Here is a 23,349-nt window from a genome sequence, read left to right on the forward strand (position 1 = left end):
GACCAAAAGGGTTTAGGCTGAAGTTGAGCACTTATTGCGCCTAACCCTATAAACAATGTCAAATACAAGATGAGCTTCCTAAAAATATGAAATTTCCTTTTGACAACATATTATAAATACACCTTGTACACAACATAAACACTGTTCAATTATATACACAGTAAAGACATGTGAAATATCCTTGTACACGTGTTAGTTAAACCTTTGTACCAATTATATACTATGTTTGTATATACAAACAATTATACTTCCATTATTATTTATATCCCACATTTAGTTTGTAATTAACATCGATCATAGTATTAACTACTTTGTTGATTCAAAAGTGATATAGTTTTCCAAGACATTGGTCTTAAAGTGTTTTTTAAATGTGTGAATGGAACTGGAACATTTTAAGGAATCATCCAAACTGTTACACGGATGAACCCTTCTGACAGAAACACATCTACTTTTTAAGCTTGTTCTTATGTTTGCTTTCTGAAAGACAGCTGTACCTCTGAGGTCATGGGTACTCTACCTAGGTTTGAACCTCTCCTGTAGAAACCCAGGCAGCATGTGGTTATAAGCTTTATACGTCACAATAGCAGTGTTGAGGTCAATAAGATCGTGCAGTCAGGCAGACGTGACGTCAGTAACATCCCAGCGTGAATGATTAGTCAATATTATTGGACATCCTGTATATACCAATATCGATATTTCTTATCGATACTAGTATTCATCGGTACTCTTATTAGTACTGTGTGTGATTGGTTTAAATAAAGATATGGAAACAAATGTATTTTTACAAACCCCGTTTCCATATGAGTTGGGAAATTGTGTTAGATGTAAATATAAACGGAATACAATGATTTACAAATCATTTTCAACCCATATTCAGTTGAATATGCTACAAAGACAACATATTTGATGTTCAAACTGATAAACACTTTTTTTTTTGCAAATAATCATTAACTTTAGAATTTGATGCCAGCAACACGTGACAAAGAAGTTGGGAAAGGTGGCAATAAATACTGATAAAGTTGAGGAATGCTCATCAAACACTTATTTGGAACATCCCACAGGTGTGCAGGCTAATTGGGAACAGCTGGGTGCCATGACTGGGTATGAAAACAGCTTCCCAAAAAATGCTCAGTCTTTCACAAGAAAAGATGGGGCGAGGTACACCCCTTTGTCCACAGCTGCGTGAGCAAATAGTCAAACAGTTAAAGAACAACGTTTCTCAAAGTGCAATTGCAAGAAATTTAGGGATTTCAACATCTACGGTCCATAATATCATCAAAAGGTTCGGAGAATCTGGAGAAATTACTCCACGTAAGCGGCATGGCCGGAAACCAACATTGAATGACCGTGACCTTCGATCCCTCAGACGGCACTGTATCAAAAACCGACATCAATCTCTAAAGAATATCACCACATGGGCTCAGGAACACTTCAGAAAACCACTGTCACTAAATACAGTTCGTCGCTACATCTGTAAGTGCAAGTTAAAGCTCTACTATGAAAAGCGAAAGCCATTTATCAACAACATCCAGAAACGCCGCCGGCTTCTCTGGGCCCGAGATCATCTAAGATGGACTGATGAAAAGTGGAAAAGTGTTCTGTGGTCTGACGAGTCCACATTTCAAATTGTTTTTGGAAATATTCGACATCGTGTCATCCGGACCAAAGGGGAAGCGAACCATCCAGACTGTTATCGACGCAAAGGTCAAAATCCAGCATCTGTGATGGTATGGGGGTGCATTAGTGCCCAAGGCATGGGTAACTTACACATCGGTGAAGGCACCATTAATGCTGAAAGGTACATACAGGTTTTGGAACAACATATGCTGCCATCTAAGTGCCGTCTTTTTGATGGACGCCCCTGCTTATTTCAGCAAGACAATGCCAAGCACGTGTTACAACAGCGTGGCTTCGTTAAAAAAAAAGGCGGGTACTTTCCTGGCCCGCCTGCAGTCCAGACCTGTCTCCCATCGAAAATGTGTGGCGCATTATGAAGCGCAAAATACGACAGCGGAGACCCTGGACTGTTGAACGACTGAAGCTCTACATAAAACAAGAATGGGAAAGAATTCCATTTTCAAAGCTTCAACAATTAGTTTCCTCAGTTCCCAATCGTTTACTGAGTATTGTTAAAAGAAAAGGTGATGTGACACAGTGGTGAACATGCCCTTTCCCAACTACTTTGGCACGTGTTTCAGCCATGAAATTCTAAGTTAATTATTATTTGCAAAGAAAAATAAAGTTTATGAGTTTGAACATCAAATATGTTGTCTTTGTAGTGCATTCAATTGAATATGGGTTGAAAAGGATTTGCAAATCATTGTATTCCGTTTATATTTACATCTAACACAATTTCCCAACTCATATGGAAACGGGGTTTGTATTACCATTTCTGTTAGCACAAGCGGTTGTACACCAACATCATGTAACATCTCACAGCAGGGAAGTATTTTATCAACACCTGCTTTACTAAAGGTTTTGTCACACTGCAGTGAGGGAAGTCCTGTTTTGGGGTTGTCTGGCAAACTTCCTGTTTTATGTTGAAAATCTAATCCTTCTCTCGTTTCAGGCCACTTTTTTTTCCTCCTGTGTCACTGGTCTGATGTCTCTCCTGATTGCCTGATTGTGCCCACCTGTGTCACCCTCCCTCATGTGTAAATAGTCCTCGTCTTCCCCTGTCTTGTTGCCAGAGTATATCATCTTGTCGTGTACTTCCAGCCGTCTTCCACAGTCTTGTCAAAGTCGCTAAGTATTGCCTTGATTTATTCTTTGATGTCTCTGTACCCTCTGAAGAAGAGTGATTTTGATTTGCTAAAGTTTTTGGTCAGTTTTTGTTTGAGCTAATTTCATAGTACTGTGCCTTCTTTTTTCCCTCCTCTTGGAGCACTTTAATTTGTAGACTTGACCAAAGACATGCACCTGGGGATAAGTTGATTGGCAACACTAAATTGGCCCTAGTGTGTGGATGTGAGTGTGAATGTTGTCTGTCTATCTGTGTTGGCCCTGCGATGAGGTGGCGACTTGTCCAGGGTGTACCCCGCCTTCCGCCCGATTGTAGCTGAGATAGGCTCCAGCGCCCCCCGCGACCCCAAAGGGAATAAGCGGTAGAAAATGGATGGATGGATGGACTTAACTCTTTATAGAGTAGTTTCTGTTTACGGTGTTTTGTCTCTTCCTCTTCCTGAGCGATTTTCCTTTTGTGTAGCTTATCATAGATCGTTGTTTTTGTTATTAGATCAGTGTAAATTTTGCTATTGTCTTTTTTCCTCCCTCTGGAGTGATTTTCTGTTTATTGTTTTACGCCCTGTGCTACGTTTCCTTTTGACTCTAGTGTATCAAGTATAGAGTTTGTAGCCATTTGTTTATTCACTCTGTCTGAAGAGAGTTCCTAGAAAACAGCAGAATAAAAGCCGGCATCAATCGTTTCCCGTCTGCAACTGAGTCCTCATTCTTGCCAAGTCCTAACAGGTTTGCGTTTACTAAAACATGTGCAAACCTGATAGCACACGCAAAGCTGATCTACTAACATGTGCAAAGTGGATTCCGTCTGTAAAATGAACAGAATTAGGCGTGTAATCCATTTTGCGTTTCTGTCTTCATTAATATGCAAGAAATATATGCTAAACATCACAACGCCCACAAATTGGGAGGAGAAAATGCAAATATAATTAAGTACGTGTAATGTAATTCATCAACACTCATCACCGTTTTGGGAGCACTGTTTTGCGTTTATTTTCCACGTGTCAGAAGGAAGTGCTATCTGAGACAGACGCACACGGCTGTGAGAGAGGACGTGCTCGCACTGCAGAGAGAGAATCCTCTGTCCTACGTGTGTCTTTCAACATTTTTCGCTCGACAGAAATACAAATTATTAGACATATAGTCTAGATAGCAATTTCCTTTTATAATTTTATTACTGCTGAATGACTTAAAGGGCCTATTAAAATGAATTGAATTGATGCGTTTTGGTGTGTGTTGGCGTTTTATTTTAAATGCTGTTAGTTTTTTTTTAAATTTAGGAAATATATTTCTATAATATATCTCTTACATATATTATATTATCATTATGCATTGTCTTGTGTTCGCGTTATTCCAGACCATACAAATGCGTTGGTGACGCGGTCCACATGCAGCCTTGCACACAGATTTAAGCATCAGTGTGCATATGTTTGCTTGTCTGTTCTGCTGCTGGTTCAACACATCGCACACACATGCACATACACAGGTAAGAACATAACATGAATATGCAAAAAAATGATCAAATGTCTCAGTGGTAAAAGCCCTGTATGCACGCAAAATACTCATTTAAATAAGGCCGACTGCACTCCTTTTCAATTGCACACGCAGTGTTAGTAGATGACACGCAACATGCCCACTCATAATGCATGCCGTTTTATTTTTTGCACACGTCTGGCGTGAAGATTTGGATCTTAGTAAATCAGGCCTAGTCAGGGTAGTGCTCGATCGTCCAGTTTGTGAGTCAAGGGACATAACGAACTAAACACATTAGGTGTGTTTTGATGCCACGCTAACACGGCGCGATGGAGTGATGTTAGACGGTGATGTGAGACCTGTCAGTGGGTGCTTTCTTGTGTCAAAGCAATGTCATGAATTAACATTTAAACATTTTCACTTCTTTCAATTAATCAATCAATCATCAATCAATCAATCAAAGTTTATTTATATAGCTCTTAATTACAAGTGCCTCAAATGTCTGTTTTTGAACGGACTAATATTGGCCGGTGGATTATTGGATTACTAGGATGACAGTTGATGAAGTGCGATAACTGCAGTCGTGAGTTAAGTGCATTCACTTGGGGCGGTATAGCTCGGTTGGTAGAGTGGCCGTGCCAGCAACGTCATCCTAGTCACTGCCGTTGTGTCCTTGGGCAAGACACTTTACCCACCTGCTCCCAGTGCCACCCACACTGGTTTAAATGTAACTTAGATATTGGGTTTCACAATGTAAAGCGCTTTGAGTCACTTGAGAAAAAGCGCTATATAAATATAATTCACTTCACTTCAAACTGACAGTAACTCTTATTAGTGTGCTTGACATTGAGGGACTTTTGATCAACAAATGTTGTTGTGTTACAAACTTTTGTGTGGTGTTGCTTCTTTATTTGTGATTATTCCAAACTGATTATCATATCCTATCCATGTCTTTTCTTTTCATGCATAGCAGTGGCACTTGAAGTGAATATGACAGCGTGTCATAATTAGGACAGTCAGCTGGATAAAGAATGGAACAATAGCGGTATCATTTGTCCAGAACTGACCCAATTAGGACCTGGTGCCAAATCATACCGCTACTTGGTCTACATCCCTACCTAAGAGGAAATCACAATTCATAACTACAGAGGTCGCATTTTGTGTGCGTGTTAGGGACTGTGTGTGTAACATACATCGTTATCCATCTCTGACAATCGTAACTATGGTAACAACAAGACAGTGAGTCCTGTGATTTGAAGAAAACATTAAAAAAAAACACCCTTGGCATGTCATCCTGACACACATCTGCAAACATGTTCTCAGGCACCCACGTGTTGCTCAGTGACACACACACAAACACACACACACACACACACACACACACACACACACACACACACACACACACACACACACACACACACACACACACACACACACTCTGGCTTTTTGATGATTGGCCAGGCTGGTCCATGACTCAGAGGCTGTTTACTGGAAGAGGGCTGATCCACGTGTGGTCTATGACTCACCCAGCTCTCCTCTGTTGGCTGATTAACATTCAGACCTGTAGTATTCCAGGTAAAGACTGAGCAGCTCTTCCGTCTTTATTTTTTTGGTATTCTGTGCCTCTCCCATCCACTCCAGTCATCCTCACTTACGCTCATTAGGGCCACGCAGCAGCTGATTTTGTCCCACTGAATCATTAATTACACCAATAACATGTTTAATCAGCTGTTGTCTTGCTGTGTGCAATTAGGACTACTACGCCTCGGTTTTAGAAAGACAGAAGCTCACTCTGTGTATTGATTGTCATGTTCTGGTTTCATCCCACGGGCACACTCCTGTCCAGATGACACACTCATATATAGAGTGAAACAGTTACATGAGAAGATGAACTGCTTGGAAGCTAAAAGTCGATGGTGTTTTTGACATGTTGTGTTGTCTTTAACAGCCTTGCGATTACAGCACCCAGCAAGAGACTCTGATGGCGAAACAGGCGGCGACACTGGAGGAGATCAAGGCTCTGACGACTCAGGTACGCCAGGGATAGTCAACTAAATTGTTTTAGGGGCCACATTTGCAGAAAGCTAAGTACCGGTCGAGCGGACTTCTCCCTTCACTTTTAGTCTTATTTTGTATATTCCGGAGAACTGGCGTCCTCTCCTGTAGACATTTGATTTTGGTCTATTCATTATGTCGGAGTTACAGGAGCGCTCTCCTGATTTTAAGGATCTCCTGCAAACATGTGAGTCAGTTACACGTTTTTTTCAACTAAACTCGTGGGTCACAAAAATGATGAAAAAGAGAGGACCTAAGATGGAACCTTGAGGAACACTATTATCCCTCCATCCATCCATTTTCTACCGCTTGTCCCTTTTGGGGTAATATAACCAAATAAGTTGAACAAATGACTACTGACTGCATCCTAAGTAAATAAGCTACAGCAACACCTTACTTACATAAATTATAGTATGTAACTGCACCAATAGAGAGGACTTAAAAGGTGCCTTGAAGAACGCCACAAGTTTGGACCCGAGTGTTCAGTGTTTGTTAGTGTTCAGATCTCCCCTTCTAAAAGACGAAGTCCTCCCTGGTGTTTCTGTTCTACTGGCTTGTCTGAATAAGCCAACCAAACTAGAATTTATGAATGTATTCTACAAATGAAGTACAAGCAATAGCAATACTAGTGCTGGAGAGAAGACTTTGCTATACAAAGTCTGGCGCGTTCTCTCTCGATTGTCTCTTTCACCATATGCTTTTGTCCTCTTTGCTGCCTCTTTTGCAGAGTTGTTTGAGTTTTGTCCAATGAAACCAAAAGTTAACCTGAGCGTGTGTTTTGGACACACGCATGTGTCCACTCTGGCTTCATCTCGTTCCTGGCACCTTGTCTCACCATTTTTTCATTTTTATTTTTATTTTCATTTATTTATTTCAGGAAATAACATAAAAAAATAATAATAAAAAAAAAAAGGTACAAAGTTGACAACACATAATAATATAAATTAATATAATGCAAAAAGTGATGTCCGATAATGGCGTTTTGCCGATATCCGATATTCCGATTTTGTCCAACTCTTTAATTACCGATACCGATATCAACCGATACCGATATCAACCGATACCGATATCAACCGATATATGCAGTTGTGGAATTAACACATTATTATGCCTAATTTGGACAACCAGGTATGGTGAAGATTAGGTACTTTAAAAAAAATAAAATAAAATAAAATAAGATCAATAAATTAAACATTTTCTTGAATAAAAAAGAAAGTAAAACAATATAAAACAGTTACATAGAAACTAGTAATTAATGAAAATGAGTCAAATTAACTGTTAAAGGTTAGTACCACTAGTGGACCAGCAGCACGCACAATCATGTGTGCTTACGGACTGTATCCCTTGCAGACTGTATTGATATATATTGATATATAATGTAGGAACTAGAATATTAATAACAGAAAGAAACAACCCTTTTGTGTGAATGAGTGTAAATGGAGGAGGGAGGTTTTTTGGGTTGGTAATATCGGCCTGCCGATATTATCGGCCGATAAATGCGTTAAAATGTAATATCGGAAATTATCGGTATCGGTTTTTGTATTATCGGTATCGGTATCGGTTTTATTTTATTTTATTTTTTATTAAATCAACATAAAAAACACATGATACACTTACAATTAGTGCACCAACCTAAAAAACATCCCTCCCCCATTCACATTCATTCACACAAAAGGGTTGTTTCTTTCTGTTATTAATATTCTGGTTCCTACATTATATATCAATATATATCAATACAGTCTGCAAGGGATACAGTCCGTAAGCACACATGATTGTGCGTGCTGCTGGTCCACTAATAGTATCAATCAATCAATCACTGTTTACTCTATTAGTATGTAATGCATGATTGTCCAGTTTTGCCTGAAATGGAGTGGGAAGAAGATCACAAAAACAAATAAGATGCTATGGGCCTGATTTACTCAAATCCAAACAACACGCGCTAAACAGTGTGTGCAATCCATAAAATAGCGTGTACTATGGTGGGCGTGTTGCGTTTGTTTTACTAACACTGCGTGCACAATTACAAGTGCAGACCGCCTTCTTTAAATGAGGATTTTGTGTGTACCTGCCGCGTTTTGCTATATTTTCAAACATGCAGGAGATATGTACCACTTGATATGGCTATTTTTGAAGCATTGACACCACTTTTATTTTTTCCGCCCGAAGGTGCACTCATAGGGAGGGTGGCTGCCGCTGAAGACGCAAAACAAATTCACACTCAAAGTTACGTTTTTTCTTTTATGGAAGAAATCTTTTAATGATATATATTATACGTGGGGGAAAAAAGAACGAACATCATTAAAAATATACAAGAGGACACCAAAACGCATCAATCAAATTTATTTTAATCTGCCCCTTAGATCCTGTTGCAGCTACAAAATTATAAAATGATGTTGCTGAATAGACAATATTTGCAAGATTTTTTTATTTCTGACCATCCAAAGTGTTGACACACACACACAGAGGATTTTTCCTCTGTCGGTCGTTTTGTCCACTCGTTCACGCTGGTGAGCACTGATCCTGCAGCCGTGTGTGGGACTGTCAGTTTGCACGTCCTTCTGACACGTGCTAAATAAAACACAAAATAGTGATCGCAAAATAGTGAGATGTGTTGATAAGTTAAAGTTAAAGTACCAATGATTGTCACACACACTAGGTGTGGTGAAATGTGTCCTCTGCATTTGACCCATCCCCTTGTTCCACCCCCTGGGAGGTGAGGGGAGCAGTGGGCAGCAGCAGTGGCCGCGCCCGGGAATCATTTTTTGGTGATTTGTGATGAATCACGCTGCGCATGCTAAATAATTATGTTTGCATCTTCTCCTCCCATTATTGTGGGTGTTTTGATGATCAGCATATATATTTAGCATTTTAATAAAGACAGACACAAAATGGATTGTACGCCTTATTCTGCTCACTTAACAGACACAATCCACTCTGCACACGTTTAGTAGATCAGATTTGTGTGTACTATCAAGTTTGCACATGTTTTAGTACACGTAAACCTTTAGTACAGTAAATCAGGCCCTATCTGTGTGTATTTGAAACAAAGTGAATAGAGGGTGAGACTCCCTGTGCATTCCACTTTGCTTTAAGGTGGAAAATATTCCCCTAACTATATCAAGGTTAAAATGTCAATGCAAGGATCTATCAATGTGTTTACAGTGGTCCAGGTTTCTCTATATAACAGGAGCACTCTAGTGTTTTTTAGAAATTTGCTGCAAAATATTTGTATGGTGTTATTCCAAGCCTGCCATTTGAATAGCTCTGAGGTACACGCTGACCCGCTTTTGCCTTTTTTCGCACAGCATTTCGAAATGTTGCATTTTTCTTCACACAATAAAAAGCCCACACATCTAAAACCACATTACGTGGGGCGGCTTTTTCCTATTCCAACGACACTGTGAGATTTGAACTCTCACAATGCAACCCACTGACATAAATGCCTATTCACAATATAAACTAGGCCATCAATTACAAGTGGGGTGATGTGGGGTCATGTGTGTGGTTGCTGCAATGTGACGCATCGGGTTTGAGTGATTGAGAAAGTTTAGGCGTGAACGATGTCAGAGCTTTGTTTTGAATTGTGTATCTTTTGTTAAACAGCAAGCATTGGGTGGTTTTAGACAATGAGGTGTGAAGGCCAGATGGACACTTGTACTGGTTTAGAACAATTCAAATGAGACTGAAGAGATAAACTGCACAAATAGTAATCCTAAGGGTATACCGTATTCTACACTTATACAGTGTATAAGTTGTACCTCATAGAGCTAAATATTAGATACCATGTTTATATTGAACGCAGGATTAATGAAACGCTTTTCTGATTCAGATGAGATTAGATTAGATCGGAGGCGGTCCTGGCTAGATCTAGGCCGTGGGCGAGTATTTCTTTTCACCCTGTTTACAACTGGCAATTATCATTAACAACAGGTGTGAAGTGCAATCTAAAACTTGACTTGTCTAGCATTCTTTGATGCAAAATCATCAATTATATCGTTATACGAAATCTGTTGTGGCACAGGGGTTAGTGCATATGTCTCACAATACGAAGGTGCTGAGTTCAATCCCGGGCTCGGGATCTTTCTGTGTGGGGTTTGCATGTTCTCCCCGTGACTGCCTGGGTTCCCTCTAGGTACTCCGGCTTCCTCCCACCTCCAAAAACATGCACCTGGGGATAGGTTGATTGGCAACACTAAATTGGCCCTAGTGTGTGAATGTGAGTGTGAATGTTGTCTGTCTATCTGTGTTGGCCCTGTGATGAGATGGCGACTTGTCCAGGGTGTACCCCGCCTTCCGCCCGAATGCAGCTGAGATAGGCTCCAGCACCCCCCGCAACCCCGAAAGGGACAAGCGGTAGAAAATGCATGGATGGAACTGTATGATTGATGCTGATGATGCTGATGATGGCAAGTCCAGAGAGATGCTCCTCGGACATCGTGGCCCTCAAGCTTCAGCTTGGAAAAAACCCTCTCTGCTTCAGCTACTGTCACTGGAAGGGTCAAACCAATTCTGAGTGCAGTCCACAGATTGGGGTAGATTTCTGCAAGCTCTTTGTCATGAATGAAAGTCAGCAGCTCAGGCACAGTCATGGACTTCGAGGGGAGGTCAGGGAAGTTGGAAGAGAAGCTATAATATATTTAGCTTACAGAATGCCATGTCAATGTATATTAGAAGTTATTTAAAGTTAAAGTTAAAGTACCAATGATTGTCACACACACACTAGGTGTGGCGAGATTATTCTCTGCATTTGACCCATCATATAGAGTATAGCAATAAAACAATTCCACAATCCGGAAGTCTATGTGAATTTGCGCGTGGGTTACAAACACATGGATCTGGACTAGGTTGTCTACGGGTGAAATTAGTTGCATGACATGATTAATTCTTAATATATTTGCTCATTCAGCAAAACTAAAAATCAAATACAGTCGTCTTCTGTGGCTAATAGCAACAAAATAGCATGATTCTAATTAAAAGCCTATAGCCTTCAGTCACTCATAGAAATCTGCATACCTTTTATCTTTTGCCCGTTTCTCCTTTCTTCTTTTCTTCTTTTTCTAAACTTGAAAACTGCTTCTTTGGTCTTTTGACCCATGATGAAGGACTTGACATCATTTACTTTTTCATTTTGCCAACACCGTCCATTCCAGTCACGTGAACCATGTAGATGACTGCACAGACTCTTTTTTTTTTTTAAGTTATTTGGAAGCAGTTTATGTTGTGTTGCCTCACTGGCCTGGGATTACTCTATCACTGCCTCCCTCCCCCTTGCCTCTTCTGACACACACAACCTGTGTCACTATAAGCAGTACATTGAGATCTCAGTAGCCGTTTTAATACAGAGCACCAGGCAGCCAATTTGCTCGTACTTTTGGCAGCTTGGTTATCGTTTTTATACAGAGGGCCGCAAATTGTAGGTCTGTTCTGGCGCGCCGATTTTCCGCCTTGGATTCTATATAAAATCGAGGAGAAAATGTGCTGGCCCATGGGTGAGATGGGCGAAGGTGTTAATGACCTGCACCAGAGGTGACTTTTTGAAAAGGAGGGCTTTTACGCCTCTGTTTTTGAAAGACGGGCCGGCAAATTGCCACCCTTACTTTGGAGAAAATGTGTCGCCTTCTCTATACAAAAAGGCGGTAGTCTAGAAAACTGGCCAGTTTTGTTTTTATTTATTCTTTTTTTGTGTGCATGCGCCTTCACATAGATTGCCCCAGAGGCAGTCGCCCACATTGCCCATAGCAAAAACCGGCTCTGGGTTAGATATAACTTTATTGACCTGGGGAACTAAGGTCCAAATAGCAGCAACATTACATGCAGGATAAAGAGGATCCTGGCAAGTACACAAACTTGTAGAAGTACACAAACATCATATTAAATAGGAAAGAGTAGACTTTCGATTATTTTCTGCTGTTAGGATTCATTGTTGTATGAAGCACACTGCAAAAACCGAAATCAAAGCAAGATTGACATGTTAAATATCACTAAGGCTGCATGGTGCCCTAGTAGTTAGCATGGCAGTTTTAAAGTTAGGAGATCACAGGTTTGAATCTCTGCTGGAGCTTCCCTGTGTTCAGTTGCAGTTTATTTCGAACATGCATACGATACAATGTAATGCATCACATATTTCCAGTTGTTTCATTACAGCACGTCCGAAAAGGAGTAGAAAGAAGCAGAGCTTATTTAATCCTACCCCTTTTCTTATCATAGCAATTGTATCCCATTTCCTTGTTCTTTGTTTGTAACAGAACAGGTAATAAATAAATAATATACCATAGTAAGTAAACAAATAGTACATAAATAATCATTATCTAAAAAAAAAAAAAAAGGTTCAAGATGTTCATATTTGTTCTTCTTTGTACTTTGTGAACACTTGTAGTTTGAACAGTCTCTTAAACTGAATCATGTTGGTGCTAGTGAGCAGTAGAGAATATGAAGTGATTTTTGGTCCAGAACATATTTTGCTTTATTCATTATTGACGTGTTTCTTGCTACTTTATGTTGTATATTTTTACATGAGATTTCCAGTTCATTTTATCATCTATTATTACACCCAAAAATGTATTTTCTTTTACCCTTTCAATATCTACTCCGTCTACCTGTAATTGTGTTTGACTTTCCCTTCTACTGTTACCAAATAGCTATATTTTAGTTTTACTGAGATTCAATTCAGTCTGTTTTTGTCAAACCATCTTTTTAATTTGTTAATTTCTTTTTTTATTATTTGTATTATCTTTTGTGTGTTTTCTCCTGAACCAAACACAGTTTTATCATCTGCAAATAATACAAACTTACTAACTAAGTCCTTTGTAACTTTACAAATGTTTGAAAATATTAAACAATTTTGGTCCAAGTATTAATCCTTGAGGTACGCCACAAAATATTTTCAGCTCTGTAGATGTGTGTTTGCCTAGCTTCACGTATTGCTTCCTGTTGGTTAAGTAGCTTCTTACCCAGTTCAAGACCAACCCTTTGATTCCATACGTTTCTAATTTGTTTATTAAGATATAGTGATTGCTTTTGTCAGAGGCACAAGCAATCATTATTTTGTTAAATCCATAAACACTGCAGCAGCACATGTTTTGCTATCTATTGCATTGGTGATTTCTTCCGTTATTTCGATTAATGCCATTGACGTTGAGATGTTAGCTCTGTATCCGTATTTATTGTCTGTGAGTGTTTCATTTTTATTTATGAATTTGTCCGATCTGTTGTTAAACAGTTTTTCAATAATTTTAGAAAATTGTAGCAGTGGAGAAACAGGTCTGTAATTTGTAAACTGGTGTTTGTCACCAGTCTTATAAACTGGTACGACTTTTACTATTATCATTTTATCTGGGAATGTGCCTGTTTGAAATGATAGGTTGCTGATAAATGTTAAAGGTTCTGAAATCTCTTCAATACCCTTTTTTATCGTTTCCATATCAATTGCGTTACAATCAGTTGAGGTCTTGTATTCACATTTTTTCACATTATAAATTATTTCCTCATTTGTCACACCTTCAAAGAACGTAGAGTTGGGATTTCTGTCTATAATGTCATTCAAGTCCTCAACTGACTCGAGATCTGGAATCTTTTCCTCCAGATTTGGTCCAATGTCCACAAAATACTTATTGAAGATTTCAACTACTTTGTTCATATTGTCATTTTGTACATTTCCATCTGAGAAGAATTAGGGTAATCCTTCTTAGCACCATTTTTAATAATGATATTTAGGATGCTCCATGTTGCTCTCATATTGTTTTTGTTCCAGTCCAATAATTGACTGTAATATTCTTTCCTCCATGTTCGTAGTATGCCAGTTAGCTTGTTCTTAAAAGGTTTTGTACTTGTTTTCTACCTCTGTAGATCGTTGTGTTATAAATGTTTTATATGTATTCTTCTTGTTGCCACCATTTTTTAATCCTTTTGTCATCCATGGTTCCATCCATCCATTTTCTACCGCTTATTCCCTTTGGGGTCGCGGGGGGGCGCTGGAGCCTATCTCAGCTACAATCGGGCGGAAGGCGGTGTATACCCTGGACAAGTCGCCACCTCATCGCAGGGCCAACACAGACAGACAACATTCACTCTCACATTCACACACTAGGGACCATTTAGTGTTGCTAATCAACCTATCCCCAGGTGCATGTCTTTGGAAGTAGGAGGAAGCCGGAGTTGATACTGTTTATTTTGCTTCTTACTAAGTTGTTTCAATGGACAGTGTTTGTCATAAAGCATCTCGAAGGTATTAAAAAGAAATACAATATCCATCATCTATATAATTTTCACTGTATACATTGTCCCAACTTTGATCTCCAGATCATTCTTGAAAGCTGTCATACTTTTTTCTAGTTGTTACCACTTTGTAGTTTAAGTTCTTCATCACGTACACAGCTACTCCCCCTCCGTTCTTGTTGGTTATGTTGATATAATATAATTCACATCCTTCCAGGTCAAAATCCATTCCTTATTCAGCACCCATTTATGTTTCTGAAATAGCGATAACTTTGAAGGGTTTGTTGAATTTTTCCAAAAAATGCTTCACGTTGTTGTAGTTTGCATACAAACTTCTGCTGTTTAAAGGCCTACTGAAATGCGATTTTCTTATTTAAACGGGGATAGCAGGTCCATTCTATGTGTCATACTTGATCATTTCGCGATATTGCCATATTTTTGCTGAAAGGATATAGTAGAGAACATTGACGATAAAGTTTGCAACTTTTGGTCGCTGATAAAAAAGCCTTGCCTGTACCGGAAGTAGCAGACGAGTAGCGTGACGTCACAGGTTGTGGAGCTCCTCACATCTGCACATTGTTTACAATCATGGCCACCAGCAGCGAGAGCGATTCAGACCGAGAAAGCGACGATTTCCCCATTAATTTGAGCGAGAATGAAAGATTTGTGGATGAGGAAAGTGAGAGTGAAGGACTAGAGGGCAGTGGGAGCGATTCAGATAGGGAAGATGCTGTGAGAGGCGGGTGGGACCTGATATTCAGCTGGGAATGACTAAAACAGTAAATAAACACAAGACATGTATATACTCTATTAGCCACAACACAACCAGGCTTATATTTAATATGCCACAAATTAATCCCTCAAAACAAACACCTCCCCCCTCCTGTCCATATAACCCGCCAATACAACTCAAACACCTGCACAACACACTTAATCCCACAGCCCAAAGTACTGTTCACCTCCCCAAAGTTCATACAGCACATATATTTCCCCAAAGTTACGTACGTGACATGCACATAGCGGCACGCACGTACGGGCAAGCGATCAAATGTTTGGAAGCCGCATGCGTACTCACGGTACCGAGTCTGCGTATCCAACTCAAAGTCCTCCTGGTAAGAGTCTCTGTTGTCCCAGTTCTCCACAGGCCAATGGTAAAGCTTGACTGTCATCTTCCGGGAATGTAAACAATGAAACACGGGCTGTGTTATCCGGCACAACAGTCAGGGGGTGCATTCTACGGCGGGGGTGCGTTATCCGGCACAACACCTGCCGCAATACACCGCTTCCCACCTACAGCTTTCTTCTTTGCTGTCTCCATTGTTCATTGAACAAATTGCAAAAGATTCACCAACACAGATGTCCAGAATACTGTGGAATTTTGCGATGAAAACAGACGACTTAATAGCTGGCCACCATGCTGTCCCAAAATGTCCTTTACAATCCGTGACGTCACGCGCAGGCGTCATCATACCGAGACGTTTTCAGCAGGATATTTTGCGCGAAATATAAAATTGCACTTTAGTTAGCTAACCCGGCCGTATTGGTATGTGTTGCAATGTTAAGATTTCATCATTGATGTATAAACTATCAGACTGCGTGGTCGGTAGTAGTGGGTTTCAGTAGGCCTTTAATTGAATAATCAACACTTTGATGTCTATTTTAATGTTTGCGTTATATTGTTAATCTGTATAATAAAAACAATAATTCCTGTTGTTAAAGAAAAACATTGTATCTGGACCTATATCTATATGTGGAGTCTCCTTGTGCTTGTATAAAGGTTTGGTAGTCTGGCTTACTCCCACATTGCAAAAACATAAAACAACATGTTAATTGGAGTTCATAAATTGTCTATACGAGTGAATCTAAGTGTGAATTGTTGTGTGATTGGCTGGCGACTAGTACAGGTCAGAACATGACGTCAGCTGGTATTGGCTCAAGCCCACCCATCTCCCTAATGAGGACAAACAGTATCAAAAACATACAAAAGTATTTATCAAACCATCTTCTTCTGCTTATCCGAGGTCTTGTTGCGGGAGCAGCAGCTTTAGCAAAGAAACCAAGACTTCCACCAGTTACTTTGTCCAGCTCCTCCCGGGGGATCCCAAGATGTTCCCAAGCTCAGCTATTAGACATAGGGCCCGATCTATTAAGACCCAAATACCACATGCTAAACAGTGTGTGCAAACAATTAAATAATTATAAAATGTGTGTACTATTATAGTGAGCGTCTTGCGTGTAATCTACTAAGCATGCGTGTAAACTGCCCTATTTAAAAGGGATCTGCACTTTTTCCCCCTATCATTCACAATCCTTATGTGAGACAAGAACACCTGTTTATAATTTTTTTATGCATTCTAACTCATGAATACATGCTAGCAAAAGTCAGCTCACAATGGAGCCAATGAGAGTCGCTCTATTACGCCTATAAAGCGCTGTAAAGAACATCCACAAGTCTCCATCATCGTTTTATATACACACTGTACGTATATATGTAATGTAGTACCAGGCAGATTCATCATTACATGTAATCTTTACATATTTTGCTAATTTTAAGCATACGGTGGCATATTAGTTTCACAGACGTATCACAGCACTCGTGGTGGCATTGATGTCTGCTTTCAGTACATCAGGTGGGATGTTATCCTTCTCTGGTGCCCTGCCCAGCTTCAGTTTTTTGCTGGCTCACTTTATTTCCTCCTTTGTTATCCTACCTCTCTGGCTCACAAATGTATCATAATTTCTCCTTGCAGAGCTGAAAGCTTCTCCGAGATGTTATCCTGCATGCAAGTGCGAAAGCATGTCGAAAGACGTTTTTTCACATAGGAGATATGCTATAATAATATATTTCTTAAATGAGAAAACAAACAGTATTTTTTAAAAAGCCAGCAGACACCAAAAGGCATCAAGTGAATTTGAACTAATCAACCCCTTAAGTCATCGAGCAACTATAAAATTATTCAATTATATTTGTTTCCCCGTTTCCCCAAGATGCAGATGGAAGTCTGGAAGCAGTGTGTAGGTAGGAACAAATGATTTATTCCCATAAATCAGGCAAGAATACAAAAACAGAAAAGTGTGCCGATTGCAGGGTAAGCTATGGCAAAGGCTAAACAAAAGAGCAAGAAGCAAGTTCAGTCAACGTAACTGTTGCATGTCGCAATTAAAACAGCCAGACACAGTGTGGCGAGAGGCAGGAATAATTAGCTCTCTGATTAGTGACCGGGAGCAGGTGAGCGTCCCAACCACCCATCAGAGGCAGGTGACAATAATCAGCATCCATGGCAACATGGATGTGTGACACAGAACTAAATCAACAACTAAGGAAATACTAAACTAAGCAAAACATGATCCGGGCAACGGATCATCACATAAATTGTTGACTATATATATGTCTAATATTTTTATTTTTGACAGTCTAAATATGTGGACAAACACACGTGAATGAAAGATTATCTGTTCATTGTCTGTCTTTCCAGTGCACATTTCTCAGAGCCGTGGGATTTCAGATGTGTTGAATAAAGACGCAGAGCAGTTTCAGCCATTATAGATCACATTACGCGTGCTGAATAATTAGTTTTTCATCTTCTCCTTGTGGATGTTCTGATATGAGCATATATTTTGTATATACATGAAGACAGACATGCTAAATGCATTGCACTCCTTGCACTCTGCTCACTGTAGAGAAACAGTTCTAAGCGAACAAGTTCAGTAGATCAGCTTTGCATGCACTATAAAGTTTGCACGTGTTTTAGTACACGCAAGGCCCATAGTCTTTCCAACGTGTCTTTGGTATTCCCTGAGACATGCCCTGGGAGGCGTGTGCCACCTCGTCTGGTATATACTGCTCTCTGAGCCACCACCTTACCCCCAATATCCTTAGAAACTAGCTCAGGTTTTATGGTCTTGGTAGGGTCTCCCAAAACAGATTAGTCTTTGGTGTGTGGCTTAAAAGACCCAGATGATGAAAGAAAGACAGATCCAGGTTTCCTTCTGCGGGACGCTGTTCACCTACACTTATGGGCCCTGGCCAGGCACACCCCAAAGAGGCAACATTTGTTTCCTCTCCAATCCATGATTGTCCATATTGTATTTTGTTCTCTTAGGGCAATGGTTGAGCTGGAGCTTATCCCAACTTCAGGCGCAGGGCCAAAACAGGACACACATAGACAAACAACAATTTACACTCACATTATGGACACTGCAGAGTTTCCATTAAATTACCGTATTTTTCGGACAATAAGTCGCAGTTTTTTTCATAGTTTGGCTGGGCTCCAGTGCGACTTATATGTTTTTTTCTTTCTTTATTATGCATTTTCAGCAGGTGCGACTTATACTCTGGTGCGACTTATACTCCGAAAAATACGGTACATGTTTTTGGAACCTGGCTCCAACAAACTGTGAGGCCAACATGCAAACAACTGGTCCACCATGCGACCTTTTTCTTAAGTAACATGCGCTAAAATCTCAGATACCGTAAAAAAAGATCGTATTTTTGGCCTTGATTTTCAGGTGTTTATTATTGCTTAGATTTCAGTGTGTCATGATCTCACGTGACAGTTATTATTCATTTTTTGAATTGTATTTTATTTTCTGTCCAGCGCTTTTATTTTGTTTCTACTTCCTGTTTTCCTTTATTTTGCCACCATTTGTTTACTCTGGCACCCTCACCTCCTTCTTATGCCAGCCTTGTAATATTAATAATATTTCTTTATGTTACCATGACCTGGACCCCGAATAGACCTTTAGCTGAGAGTGCTTGAAAATACTTAACTTGATGACGTGTCAAACAATCCTGTAAAGAAACTAGCACATTGTCAGCCTGCCCTTTTGTTTAACATTCAACCTTCATTTGTGTGCCTGCAGCTTAATCAGGAGGCTCTGAAGGAGCATGAAGATAAAATGAGGTGCCTGTCAGCTGAAGTAAGGAAAGGTGTTAACGCCTGTGTCGGCCTTCACTTTCCTGAACTCATCGACCAGGCGGCCAACGATAAAGCAGAGGGTGCCAATTTCTATGGAGATGTCTTTTTGGGCTAGATTCTTCTTCAAGCTGACCATTTTCTTTGGTTGAGCTCAAAAGTCAACATGTTTGTGGTGCCGTATATTTTGTCTGTATTAGGAGTTAATATGATGTGTTTCAGGTTTAGCATCACACATAGAGTTGGTCCTCATGACACACTTGCACTATTGTACTCTTAAAACATGCATGTACACAACAATATTTTGTGAATTGACTTGTGTAACAAACCAAACCTCTTTTTAGTTAACCCTCATATTGTATATTGGGGACTTTTTTGTCCTTTCAGGTACATTTGTGCTTTATTTTTGGCCATAACATTTGTTGTGTTTCTCCAATTGGAACTACTTTTTCCCAAGGTTTTTTTCATGTTCCAGTTAATGGTTTCATTTTGATTTCTTTCGGGTATTAACGGTACACTAAGAAATAATTTAAGCCAAGGTAAATCCCGCCAGGATGAAAAAGTCCTCAGGAAGTTAAGAATATATGAAAATCATTTGGATTCATAATTTTTTTTCCAAAATTAAACCCTGAATTAAGAAAATGCACGATTAAAGTGTGTACAGTTGTCCCTTGTTTACCGATGTTAATTGGTTCCAAACATGATCGCGATAAATTAATTTCCGCAAAGTAGAACTTGTAAATATAAGTCTTATATTTGCATAGATTTCAACATTATGAGAGCCCTCTTGATATGAAACAACACCTTTTTAGTCACCTTCACATTATTTCCACATATTCTTACATGGTAATGCTGTCTGAGGCTGAGTCAATCAGTGGCCACGAAAGTGAACAGTGCGCTCTGATTGGCTTGGTCTCCTCTAGTGGCCAATACTATTGATATTGTTTGTTTATTTAGCCAATTTTGACGACTGTAATGATTGTGCAGTTAAACAAATTGTAGTTGTAATGGTAGTCAATGGGGACTTTTTTGGCCCATCATACTAAACTGCTATTAGGTTTGGAGTCTGACACAGAAAAAATAACAATAAAACTACGCATCAAAATTTGTTTTATTACTAATCTTATGTATGTTCAGGCCTAATATTTACCCCAGTACCCTTGCAATTTAACATTTATATGGATGATAACTCATTTTATGCACATTTATCAACAACAAAAATACATAATTGGTTCAAATGGGCAATCAAAGGGCTAAAATAAAAATGAAAACATGACATTGTATTTAGGACTGAGGTTGATGATGATGATGATGATGATGATAGGAATATGATGTAAATCCAAATATTTTTATGTACTCGTAATTCCCAGAGGGCTTTACTGTCCTGGCGTCACTTATGTCCCAGAGGGTTAAGTTACCCTAAAAAGTGTATGATTTACAATTACCGTATTTTTCGGACTATAAGTCGCTCCGGAGTATAAGTCGCGCCGGCCGAAAATGCACAATAAAGAAGAAAAAAAACATATATACGTCGCACTGGAGTATAAGTCGCATTTTTGGGGGAAATTTATTTGATAAAATCCAACACAAAGAATAGACATTTGAAAGGCAATTTAAAATAAATAAAGAATAGTGTACAACAGGCTGAATAAGTGTACGTTTTATGAGGCATAAATAACCAACTGAAAAAGTGCCTGGTATGTTAACGCAACACATCATGGCAAGAGTCATTCAAATAACTATAACATATAGAACATGCTAAACGTTTACCAAACAATCTGTCACTCCTAATCGCTAAATCCCATGAAATCTTCCTCCACCGTGTCGCTCCTGGTATGCGCCGCTAGCGTCCATTCTTTCTGCTGCTCGATCGCCGTTTTCTGGTGCATATTTCACTACGTCCAGCTTGTAATATGCAGTATATGATTTCCTTTTCGGTGCCATTTTAGTTCAGTCCTTCTCAGTTTTTATAAGTTACCGCCAATGTTACTGTGATCTATTTTAATAGCTCCGGCAGTAGCGTATAGCATATAGTTAGCATTCCAAAACCCACAATGCACTTCTGCCATGACCCGCCCCCGCCGAATTCTTATTGGTTGGCGTGTGAGTGACGATTGCTGACGTGTGTGTGACGATAGCGGACATTTTCTTCGTCGCTCACGCGAATGAGATAAATAATATTATTTGATATTTTACGGTAATGTGTTAATAATTTCACATATAAGTCGCTCCGGAGTATACGTCGCACCCCCGGCCAAACTATGAAAAAAACCTCGACTTATAGTCCGAAAAATACGGTACTGATTTACAGCAGATAGTAAAAATGTTGCGAATATTTGGGTGTCTGAATGCAGAACCACGACTAAGCGGGGACCTATTATATGCTGAGGGCCAATAAAATAGAGGCCCTCGGACATCCCTGATTCAAACAACGCATTGTGATAAAATATGTTATTGATTGCTGAAATATGTTGTCAAAATAATCAGTGTGTTGACCTGAGGCTAACCCAATGATAAAAACTGATTCACATCTTTGACTATCTCATTACAACCACTGAGATTACACATCTCTCAAGTGACACATGGCCAAATGAGAGAAAAATGTCAGAGATGAGTCACTTTAGCTATCTTGAAGTGTCATCAAATTCATATTTTTCTACTTGACATTTTCAAATCATGAGTGTACACGAGAGAATGAAATGCAGTTTCTCACTAGAACTGCAGTGGAATAAACATAATAAACAAATAAAGATTATAGAACATTTATATAATTTTAATAACAAATATTAGGTCAATTTTACAGCTGCCTTACCCCTGAGGTGTAGCTCCCTCTTAAAAAAGGTAATGATCCTTCAGCAGGTTAAATTACAGGAACTTTGTCACAACATTCACCTCCTCTGTTTAGTCAAGTTGGATATCCTTTTGGTGCCGCACCAGAGTAGACCTCGCAAACTGTGGATTAGACTTTTTCTGAGGTGGAAAAAATTGCAAGTGAGATCTTTGTTTTGTTCACCTTAATAAAAGACTGCATGTATTCCTTTCATAAGTAACTTCACTTAACTTTGGAATATTCAGGATAGGGTAGGATAGCTCTTTATTGTCATTGTACTTAAAAAGTAGAGCAACATATTTTCAGCACAGACCTGTTCATGAGCAGAACTAATGTGACAGAACAGGAACACTGATGAGTGGCCACTAGGGTGGCGCCTCGTAAAAGGTGGGAACAGGTGAACAGGGGCAATGGAGGATGAGGAAAAAAAAAAGTTGATCCCAGACTAACCCCCTATTGGGGGTGGGCTGAGTGTGGGGCAAGGGAAAAAACCTGATAGCCACGATGAGCACATTGCGAGCCAATTAATCAATTCCATTGTCTAGATTTTGGAGAGCAGTGCAAAAAGAGACTACAAGAAAGTTAAGACAAGACAAAACAAATACGTGAGCAGGAGAGATAAGGGAGAGGAAAAATAAAAGTGTCTGCTGTGGATGAGTGCCAGTGCAAGAGCATATCCAACAACTAACACAAACACAGAATTATTGCAACTATTCACAGAATCCCACAAGCCATGCTGGGAAGCAGCCCCAGCTGCAGAAAAACATTGAAGGGGGCATTACATTTTATCAGAGAGGCCCTGCCAAAGATTGATTCCCGCCAAGTGAGCGCGCACGCTTGTTAAAGCTGCACTGCTGAGGCTTCTTCTTGATATTATTTAAGCCTTTATCGTGTCCGAAAAATGAAAGTGTCTCACATTTCTATGGCATTAATGAGATTGTTAAAAACTCTTGTTGATCCAATGTTGATGTGCTAAAACCTCTTTCTTGTTTAAAAGCTACATACAACATTAACTGTTCCTTCTTCATACACATACTACATATTAATAAAGCGTTTGGATGTATTCATTAAGTCACTGTACTCTTGGATGCCAAAAAGGGATTCAAAGTACTATTTTCA

The 23,349-nt window shown here is 39.5% G+C and overlaps 1 protein-coding gene across 1 annotated transcript in view; it reads left to right on the forward strand.

Moving 5' to 3' along the window:
- The window catches only part of plcb2 (phospholipase C, beta 2), a 79,139-nt gene extending 57,052 nt beyond the window's left edge, over positions 1–22,087 (forward strand). The window contains exons 31-32 of the mRNA XM_061968684.2: positions 6,164–6,247; positions 19,348–22,087. Coding sequence (XP_061824668.2) covers positions 6,164–6,247; positions 19,348–19,518 — 255 coding nt within the window. The 3' untranslated portion in view covers positions 19,519–22,087. The remainder of the gene's footprint in view (positions 1–6,163; positions 6,248–19,347) is intronic.
- Positions 22,088–23,349: the final 1,262 nt, after the last annotated feature.

The sequence above is a fragment of the Nerophis lumbriciformis genome, linkage group LG08, assembly GCF_033978685.3.
Source record: "Nerophis lumbriciformis linkage group LG08, RoL_Nlum_v2.1, whole genome shotgun sequence".
In the NCBI taxonomy this organism is placed as follows: Eukaryota; Metazoa; Chordata; class Actinopteri; order Syngnathiformes; family Syngnathidae; genus Nerophis; species Nerophis lumbriciformis.